A 10,847-nucleotide genomic window follows, 5' to 3' on the forward strand; every position below is an offset into this window, starting at 1 on the left:
TGACCAGGAACATAAAAACCCTGGCATAGTGGCGCGTCAATTGCATTTGATAGTGCAACACTGAGTACAGTCGTACCTGTGTTAAATTAATAGGCTAACTTTATGTATCAGGATTCAGGATTACGGGCTAATTTGATATTTTCATAAATTAACCAAAAAATATTATTATAGGTAACCTGGTTTAAATAAATTAAATGAAACCATCAATCGAGTTAGTAGGATTTATTTTATTATTCATCAATAAATAAATTCAGAACTTGAATATTCAACTGCAATGTCTGCTCATGAACGCTTCAAACTCGGTACTTCTTTCCCAATTCCATAAAATTCAACACTTAGAAAGTGACAAAAAACTTTAAAATGGTAGTTGAAACAAACCACAGCTAATTTTCATAGTGGACTGTACTATACGATAAACATGTCAGTCAATTTGACAACCTTTGTCGAAAACATTATTCAATGAAAATATTGTCCGAACCCTTAGTATTTCTCTTCGACAAATACTTTAACACATTGTGAACCACTTTTCTTTCACGACTTTAAAAAGATTTTAGCAATTTAATTCACAAAATCAATTGCGCACATTTAAAATAAAGTTTGTTTACACTTTGACAGCAATAGACTGACATGCAAGGTGACATGTCAATGAAGTTTTCAGTTACTGTTGCCATTAAAAGAAATTAGTACCATTAGTTTTCCGCAACATGGCGAGGGTTTTTATGTTCCTGGTCAGGCTATACTTTGTTTATGTTACTTTTCAAAGATCAACAACATTTTAGAGTAGGTCACCTGTTCTTTACTAGGATTTAATATCACAGGTTTAGGTCACTAAGAAGAAATCATCATGACGCCATATTTTGGAGATTTTAAATTACATTGCGTATTACTTGTAGTGTACCTAGCTGTATAGCCTGACCAGGAACATAAAAACCCTGGCATAGAGGCGCGTCAATTGCATTTGATAGTGCAACACTGAGTACAGTCGTACCTGTGTTAAATTAATAGGCTAACTTTATGTATCAGGATTCAGGATTACGTCCTAATTAATTGATATTTTCATAAATTAACGAATAAAGATTATATAGGTAATCTGGTTTAAATAAATTAAATGAAACCATCAATCGAGCTAGTATGATTTATTTTATTATTCATCAATAATCAAATTCAGAACTTGAATATTCAACTGCAATGTCTGCTCATGAACGCTTCAAACTCGGTACTTCTTTCCCAATTCCATAAAATTCAACACTTAGAAAGTGACAAAAAACTTTAAAATAGGTATTTGAAACAAACCACAGCTAATTTTCATAGTGGACTGTACTATACGATAAACATGTCAGTCAATTTGACAACCTTTGTCGGAAACATTATTCAATGAAAATATTGTCCGAACCCTTAGTATTTCTCTTCGATAAATACTTTAACACATTGTGAACCACTTTTCTTTCACGACTGTAAAAATATTTTAGCAATTTAATTCACAAAATCAATTGCGCACATTTAAAATAAAGTTTGTTTACACTTTGACAGCAATAGACTGACATGCAAGGTGACATGTCAATGAAGTTTTCAGTTACTGTTGCCATTAAAAGAAATTAGTACCACTAGTTTTCCGCAACATGGCGAGGGTTTTTATGTTCCTGGTCAGGCTATAGGTACTTTTCAATTATAAAATTTTCCGTATTGCAGTTCAAACTAATTCATCATCTAGTTAGTGCTTCTACGAGTACCTAATTGACATAACTAGGAGTCGCGTGTGGCAACTACATAATTGTTAGCTTGCAAGTTGTCAGACATAATAACTTTTTTCTCTCATATAAATTACTGGGAACTAACAACAATCTACAAACTGTTGTAGGAAACTGAAAAAAATATAGACAATATCCAAATTATAATTTTATTTAATAAATAACCAATTTACAGTCTTTAACACCGTCCTTATCACCGTTATCACAATTTTGTAAACTGCATTTTATGCAAAGCGACTACCTACTTATTTAGTTCTTGCTCTTGACTTCTTCGATTTTGTCCTTGTATTTGTCCTGGTAGATATTGTTGGGGTCGTATTTGGCAGAAAGTTCCTTCCAGTAGTCAGGTTGCTTGTTGATTAGATGCCTGATGACTTTGTCGGAAGAAGCCTTTTGCTTTTCAGTACATTTGGAGCAGTCGTGCTCAAGAGCATCGGGGAGAGTCTCCTTCAGGGCTTTGCCGTCAGGAGTACAACGGCCTTTGTCCAAGAGACAGTCGACGTACCCTCGGAGGAGTCTTTGGGACTCCAGGATCTCGTCCACGTTGATGTGGTCCCATTTATCGGTGTACTGGGCACCAGGGCGGGCGTAGGCCACCGCCACCACCAGCGATAAAGCGAGGAGTACGAATGTCTTCATCTTCGATCTGAAACTGAGAAAATGTAAGGTCAATTTGATTAATTTTTCAATTCAAAATCTCAACAATTACATAAGCCTCAGCATCAACGGGCAATGGCTGTCTACGACTTATGCATGGTAGTGCCAGCACAGCTGAAATTACATATTCCTCTGACATAAGGTGCACTTAATTGTACCATCAATCAATTAACATCTTTTATCAGCTGTTTGAATAATATATGGTGATATTTAAGTATAACAATAGGAACTTCCAAATTACTTTTTCACCAACTGTGAGCTACTAAAACTAGAAACCTAATTTTAAACTTAATTGGGTTTTCAGGGCTATAGTAAAGTGTCAAAAACTGTAACTGCTAAAGTTACAGAGTTTCTTAGGAAGGCCTTGTTGTGAAAAATGTTACAGCATACGGATAAAGCAGTGGGCATTTGCATTTTGCATGTCTACGAGTTCTATGTATCAATTAATGTTAGGAGCCTTCTCGCTGATAAGTAATCATGATGTGAAAACTACCTACATTGCATAACTTGTTTTTCTTGTAACCTGTAATAATCCTGTAATTCAATCAGCAATCAGCAGGTACAGTATTATTATGGATTTAGATGTAACTTGAAATTATTTACAAAGAGGAAATACAGAAATGCGAACAGCTTTCCAAAATGTTTACGTAAGTCCTTTAAAAACAAGTCAATCAACGCGGTGTTCAGTTATTGCATGGATTGTTTATTTTTACAATTAACTAATAAAAATGAGTGATAGTAATTAAAATCAGTGTTTTGAAATCCGTCATTAATTACAGTCATTTACAGTCGAAAGCATATCAAACTCTACATTTTTATTACAAAATCACACCTATGAGAACCAATAAGATGTCATGGTGGAAAGCCGACAACATAATAAAACCTACAAAATTATAATGCACAAACATGTAATGGAAAACAGTCCTACTTTTGCTTTGATCTTTTTGTCATTTTACCGACATACCTAAGCAAACCTAAGAAAAAAAGAAAAGAAAGTCGTGTTAGTTACACCACTTATAACTCAAGAACGGCTGAACCGATTTAGCTGAAAATTGTCAGGGAGGTAGTTTAGAGCCAGGAGAAGGACATAGGATACGTTTTATCCCGTTCGAAATAAAAAAAAAGTCTGCTTATTTATTGCCATTAAGGCGGAACAAAGTTCGCCGGGTCAGCTAGTTAACCATATATTTTAATGAATTAAAGTAGGTAACTATATCTCCCCCTGTATGCTTGGCTACGTATTCTTATTTTATGTTTGATTAGGAAAGTTTATGAAGCCTGTCTCCTAGGTGAAATTTAAGTAGAGCTGTTTCAGAATCATTCACTATTAGTAGGTATATTAATTACCTTGACGTTGAAAACACAGTTAACTGTCACCACTAACACACAGATTTTTCTTGTAGTAAAAAATATATGAATGAATACGATGTGACTGGAAACGTGTTCTCACACTGACTCCATCGAATAATTTAATTACAATGATTGGTTGCCCATTGTTTTATTGTATGGGATATTAGGATGTTGTCACATCACCTGTAAGGCAGCAGTCAAGTTAAACTAGCAAAATATTTGACATTCTGTCTGCTAGTTAGAGAACATCAATCAATCTGTAAAGTTTGTTTACGTAATTTTCTATACTATGCGTAGGTATTGTATATTATTATATGAATTCATGGCTATTGTCTTTAGCTAAACAAATAATAAATAATGCAATGATTTTTGCTATTCATAGATAACGTTAATGGAATGCATGAAATTTTGAGTTATTTCCATGAAATATTGATAAAATTAAATTGATTAAAATAGATAACGAGAGGCGTATCTTCAATTTACGTGTTTACTATTTCACTAGGCATTTTTCAGGTCACTTTTAAACATTTAAAAAAGTTTACCCTACCAGTTTGGGACACCTGAATAAGCTAAAGCAGAGACGTGAACTAACTTTACTTCTACTACCAACTAACTTAATCATTTAAGCCTACATTAATATTGTAATGTCTTTTTTACACTTTCGACAGAAGTTCCATCAGTGGTTTCAAAAGAACTAGTGCAAAAAATTCAGTTTTTTCAACGGAATAAAGCATCAAAACATTAGTTAAAGCCAAAAATTAATTAACTGTCATGCTTAATGGTTTGTTAACGAGAATTGTGATCGAATGCAGTATTGTTCACGTGTTTGTATGGTGTAGCTCGTAACCAGAGGTGGAGAGTTAAAGGTCAAAAAGTTACGACTTCAATAAACAAGGATGGCGTCAACTAATGACATAAGCTAATGAAAATGAAAATGTGATAAAATTGCTGTATTTAAAGTTTTCAGTAAAGATTTTTCTCACAATAAAAGTGCTTTTTTAAAGCCTACTTACAAAAATAAATGAGTTTTATGAGTTTTTTAATAGGCAACGCTTTGTTTTTTTTGGTAGATAATTATTTTTACTTTTCAATTTGTAATTAATCTCCAAAATATGGAAACAAAAGTTTATGAAAATATGATAACTATTGCTTTAATTACATATCAATACTTCGATTTTCCTTGCAGTAAAGACAGTGCTATTGTGTCCATTTACATATTAAGTTTAATTTTTCGATTTACCGGCAAACAAAATAGACACATAAAAATATTGTCAGAATGGTGAAAAACAGTTTCAGTTATGCTGTAATAAAGGAAATTAAGCTTTTATCTCTAAAGGAAAGTGGCATTCGCATATTTTTACAGTGGTAATTGTTTTGATTGTATCATCTCGCTTAAGCCATATGGGTTAAATTGTAATTGGTTTAATAAATTTGAGGATTGATGATCCCTCGTGTGAACATTTAAGTTCATCGAATCTATAGGACACTATGACTATTAAAAGAGATACACATTTGTATATATTATACAGACAATCCTTATTAGGATTTTTTTATTTGAAATGGTAATTCTTCTTTCATCTACGAAGAAAGAATGTGATCCAACCAGTGGCTTAACGTTTTTCATAAAATACATATTTGAAATATTTTCCCCAAAATCTTCAATTATACCTCACTAACAAGATTATTAAATTGAACGAATGAAAGGACTGAACGTGATCACACTTAATAACCAGCAAAAACGAAAAGAATTGTGAAAACAGCATGAAAACCTTTCTATTAAGCGATAAGAAATAAATCCTTTACTAACTAATTAGCCACAATAACTTGCCTACAAAAATATTAATTAAACAGGGTAACTTCATGTTTCAATAAATGCTATCTAATTGATAATCCAACCTGTTAGTTAATTATAAATAAACAATGCTAACCTTGAAGTGTAGAAAACTTACCTTAAGTAATGTTCGTTCTTGGGGACCCTTCGTCGGGCTGTGACGACGACTCGCCGCCTCGGGACATTTATACCACTGCACTCTGTATTAACTAACCGTTGTGACGTGTAAATGCACAGATTCAATATTGAATAAACAATGGGTGAGCTCAGATGATCTTTTTGAACTCTACTTGATAATCTGTTATGTAAAGATGAGCCCACTTCAGGGGTGGTGAGACACCACTGATTTTGGCGGCTGTTTTGAATACCTAATCAACATTTGGACTACTGGGTCTCAAACCTACGCATATTTTTCAAATTCTGACAATATTTTAAGCTAGGTCTGCACAACTTCTTGGAAAAACATGCCCTTTACTTTTTTTTAATGCATAACAAGGCAGGTATTTGACCACAATCGCACCATTATTAAGTGGGATGCAGTCTACTGGTTGGGTTTTCATTGACTATCATGCTGATCTTAGCTAAACGTATGTTGCAGCAGTGGAATCGAAAGGCCTAGCACAAAAGCTTTAGATTTCGAGAAAGTCAGACCCTACACTACATGTGATATGGAAAAGCTGAAAATTGAGCCATACAATGATGACGACTGCTCTATCGTCAAATCCTGAACGAATTTGGCATCCCAATATTAATGAATTCGTTCAAATAGTAGCAAACAGTCATTCATAAACGTTTAGCTTCAAATCTACGTTTAGTTTAGAAAAACGTAACAATGATGCTTATTTCTATCTATGAAGAAATAATTTCAGAATCGTATCATTTACTTACATAATGTTACACGACTAAGAGGTTCGTAAATACATGCAAAATCTCACAAGTATTTATTTAAACGTTAGTAGGTATTTGCTAGAACTATTAATATTGTACTGTGATCTTTGTCCTTACGTATTGACGAAATACATCTGCATGCATAACAGCTAACTTCATCGAGTAGCTCTAGAGAATGTATTTTTTCAATATTAGAATCAAATTCTACTGAAAATCTGTGGCATCTGATCGACCATCGACGTTCAAAATTCACTATAGAGGCATTTATGAAGGACAGCTTATGTTTCTAATGTAATTCATGCCCTGCAATACCTACAGAAGAATTGTGAACCTCCAGAATTGTGATTTTTTTGTAAGTACTTACTCGGTTATATAGTCATAAAAAATAGGATGTGCCTTATTTTGAAGGTAAGGTAGCCGCTAGTTCCTTTGTAGTTGAGGATTCCGGGTGAAGCTCGCTTCTATCTTCGCCCTGATCATCATTTTTTTCAGGTGAGAGGCAGGCAAGAACTTTCTCGTTGTGGATTTTTTTTAAATACTTAATTATGGAAAAATCCTTCATCATTTCAGGTAACGGCATTCTACTACCGAAGCTTCCCAAAGTCAAAGCTTCGAACTAGTGTCCGACCGAATGTTCGGTTTCGGTTTCGTTTTCGGTTGAGTTTCGGTAAAAACACGAGTTTCGGTTTAGTTTCGTTTTCGGCGGCAAACTTGCCGAAACTACGACCGAAACCGAATGTGCATTCGGGAGTTTCCGCGCTGTTATCGGTCATGTTCCGCGCGTTGAATGAGTGAAGGAATCCGATCAGAGCCAATGTCGTGATTCGCTCGCTTGTTTGTTTGCTGTTAGTTTTGTTTTGTTGTGGTGGCTAGTTTTCGAGTGATTTATTTTGAATTTTGTAAGTTTTATCTCGTTTTGTCGTTATAACATAAGAGCGGGTAGTAAACATAAAAAAAAATTCAATTATCTATATAATAAAAGAAAGTCGTGTTAGTTACACCACTTATAACTCAAGAACGGCTGAACCGATTTAGCTGAAAATTGTCATGGAGGTAGTTTAGAGCCAGGAGAAGGACATAGGATACTTTTTATCCCGTTAGAAATTAAAAAAAAGTCTGCTTATTTATTGCCATTAAGGCGGAACAAAGTTCGCCGGGTCAGCTAGTGACTGATAATTATGGATTCAGAGTTTCAAAGTTCATTTTAGTATTTATCACCAAGGTATCCAAGTGGCAAGTACAGTAGATACTAACTTACGTACTAATAATTTTGTTTTGAAAAATTATTAAGGTAAAAGACCCGACCATGGAACGGGACGGGTTATGTAGATGTCCTGAATATTGCGAGTAATTAAAAAAAATCTAGACTATAAATCCTTCTTTTTCCTTTTTATTACATAGTTTGATACCTTTTAGAGTAAAAAGACGCTCAAGTTCAATTTTAATGCAACTTAAAGAGAAAACAATAAAGACTGACTGATTATAATAACGTTTTCTTTATTTTTCTCTCAAAATATGAGCCTTGTAAGGAAGTTTCGGTTTCGGTTTCGGCCGAAATAGACACCGTTGCCGAAATTCGTTTTCGGTTTCGGTTTCGGTCGTAAAACTAGTTTCGGTCGGACACTACTTCGAACACGTCACAAAGCTTGTTCTTCCGTTTTTTCATCCATGGAAACCCTTGAGATTTTGCAATACTTATAAAATTAACCTCATTGAGCTATAATGAGTTATATTTCGTAATGTTTGCTACAGATTTCCTCATCTCTCCGGAAACGCGGTACTTCCTAGATGTTTATTATAACAATCGCTTTATCCTTAGGCGAAGATTTTTCCTGGTGTTGAAATAAAGAACCAATTAAGGGTTCTGTTTGACGTGACGTCATTAATCAATAAGGTCTATGGATTCAGTAGTCTACTGTATGTTATCACTAGTATAGGTGTCTTTGCAAAAGTAAACATTTTGGGGAGTCCAACATCTTTCGTCTCATTAAGATACAAACTACGGATGTGGTATCTTTATTACTAGTTCAAATAGGTGCTAGTTTCATCAAATGTTCTGTTGACTGTCCTAAACTTGACTAGATCTTGTAGTTAGACTCTTTAAGTTGTCTCTACCGACCCTTCAATTTTCCTGAGTGGTTCCATTATGATCAATATCCTGCGGATCCCTAGAAACTATGAGTCACATGCGGCTAAAATAGGAAGCAAAGACATAACGGACGTCATCTACTAACAGTTTAGGTTGACGTGACGGTAATCTGAATAAAACAGGATAATATTTGACACAAGGGCGACTACTCTGTGCTGAGTCACTTGGCCATTTGCATGGGACCAGCGCAGATTTACCGGTGCTAATCTATTGATCTATCTTGTGTCTTTACCAATTATTATACTATTCTAGGAAAAGGGTCGGTTAGAAAATCTTCTATATCTTCAAAAGTTACCTTTATCTAATTAATAAATAAAGGACAGGACCGGTCTTTGTGGAAATACTTGGGGGAGGCGTTTGTCCAGCAGTGGACGTCTTTCGGCTGAAACGAACGAACAAATAAATAAAGTGCTTTAAACGCGAGACGCATGCGACCATTAATTTGTGACGACAGTCCCTTAAAAATAATAGGTGTTCGTTTGACTGTGGGGCGATTATCTCGCGAGATACGCTCCACGCTCCACGAAATTAGGTACGTTTCGTAGGTACCATGTTGTAAACAGGGAATCCCCTGCTAAAATACCTAATTATTAAAACAACAATCATTTTAGTTGTCGCTATTTGCATACCGACCATACTCATAAATACTCATAAATATGAACATTATTTCTAGCAATTTACCTAACCCTATCATAGCAAGCAATATCCACAAATCTATAAAATTTTATACCCCAAGCAAGAATAACAATTTATTCACTGTAATTATATTAGCGCTTTTGTTTTATTAGATGTATGCCTGCGCATATGATCTTGATAAATGTCAACAAATATTATACCTACTGAGGAAAATCTCTGGTGCTCTGCATAAACTATGTTCCAGACTCCAGTGAGAGTTGAATTCTTGATTTCTAAATCCGGAAATCATCCTTGTTGTATTCCCTGTTTGAAGACATTGTTTTTCCCAGTACAAACAGTTAAAAAATTACTCTACTCTTAAATCTAAGGTATATCATAATTGACACCACGGCGACGGGCAGTGTGGCATACGGTTTATAAAGGGCTTTGACCATCGTTTTGTATGCAAAACGAATCAAATAGTAAAAAGACTATACTAAAATTTTGCTTAAGTATTTGAGTATTTTCCCAACAATACCTACCGAAAAGATTCTCCTCATCTAGCCGCGTGGGAAACCCACGAAAATTCGGCGGCTTATTCAAAAAATGTTTTGTCCGCATTGTGACTAACAAACAAACAGGAAGGCAGACAATAGGCGTGTCGATTTATGCAGGCCTGTAGACAATGGCTACGATTATGAAGGCGTACTTGCCAATTAGAGATTGTATACAAATCGCTGTCGTTAGCGGCTTGGACGAAAGTTACGCAATCGTGCGAGTGGGATTATAGGGACGTCCAATTGATAGGGCAGTTACCTAATTTTCGCATTAAGAATAACTTCTACCTAGAGTCATTGGTCAGGTTTAATTGGCAGTTAAGCTTTTTTTTAGACCAGCATTGATAAACGTAAGGTTTGTAGGGTTTTATGGGAGCTTATACCGGGAATTTTATTCACCGGGCATTTAACAAGTGTTAGGCAGAGTTGAGTTACTTTAAACTTTAACAAATGTCAAAAGTCTGCCAAACTCTATACAAAAACACCGGTTATTGTTATAGTTACTGTTTAAGTAAGTTGGTGAAACTCGGCCCTTAGTAAAAGAAAACAAACTACAGTGTCGAATAATCAGAAATTATGACAGGCAATCTCCTACTACGAGTAAAAGGATGAGGCAATAGTACCTAAGTAATTGAGAAATTAAGTCAATTTAAGTACAGTGGATGGATACCTACATCAACAAGACAGACACTATGGTAGATCTTTAATCCGTTATAATAAGTGCGATTTTACAACAAAAATAATAGTCTGGTGTGTAGACTGTACAAAGCTTGCGTGCTAATTACTAAACTCTTCATTTGTTTAATTAATTTTGTAGCATGTCAACACGTCACATTCAATCTATACCTATGGGAAATAAATAAAGAATCTTATTTATTAGCAAACAACAAACAAAACATAACTTGTGAAGATATAAGGAAACGAGACATGACAATATAATCAATACCTATATCTATAACGAGGTACTTGTACGTAAATAATGATAGCAGCCTACACAAGGCTGCCTTGAGAAGTTAAGTTGAGAAAATGAGTTTAATAAAAATAGGTATTCC

The 10,847-nt window shown here is 34.7% G+C and overlaps 1 protein-coding gene and 1 long non-coding RNA gene across 3 annotated transcripts; one reads left to right on the forward strand and one right to left on the reverse strand.

Annotated features, from left to right (window-relative positions):
• Positions 1–743: 743 nt before the first annotated feature.
• On the forward strand, positions 744–1,889 carry LOC135079916 (uncharacterized). Its single transcript, XR_010258921.1, has 2 exons — positions 744–904; positions 1,656–1,889. It is a non-coding gene; the product is annotated as an uncharacterized LOC135079916 (long non-coding RNA).
• On the reverse strand, positions 1,884–5,795 carry LOC135079904 (allergen Tha p 1-like). 2 transcript variants are annotated; one of them, XM_063974535.1, is made up of 2 exons: positions 5,705–5,795; positions 1,884–2,400 (listed from the first exon to the last, which is right to left on the reverse strand). In XM_063974535.1, exon 2 carries the CDS (start codon positions 2,385–2,387, stop codon positions 1,998–2,000), a length of 390 nt encoding a protein of 129 aa, XP_063830605.1. In that variant the 5' UTR covers positions 2,388–2,400; positions 5,705–5,795; the 3' UTR covers positions 1,884–1,997. The 2 variants fall into 2 exon arrangements, with proteins under 2 accessions (XP_063830605.1, XP_063830606.1); XM_063974536.1 differs by lacking the exon at positions 5,705–5,795 and adding an exon at positions 3,753–3,854.
• Between the last annotated feature and the right edge of the window lie 5,052 nt (positions 5,796–10,847).

Source organism: Ostrinia nubilalis, chromosome 17 (genome assembly GCF_963855985.1).
Source record: "Ostrinia nubilalis chromosome 17, ilOstNubi1.1, whole genome shotgun sequence".
Classification (NCBI taxonomy): domain Eukaryota; kingdom Metazoa; phylum Arthropoda; class Insecta; order Lepidoptera; family Crambidae; genus Ostrinia; species Ostrinia nubilalis.

Coding starts and splice junctions, on each gene's coding strand:
- LOC135079904 (XM_063974535.1), bottom strand. CDS start 2,387: ATGAAGACATTCGTACTCCTCGCTTTATCGCTGGTGGTGGCGGTGGCC.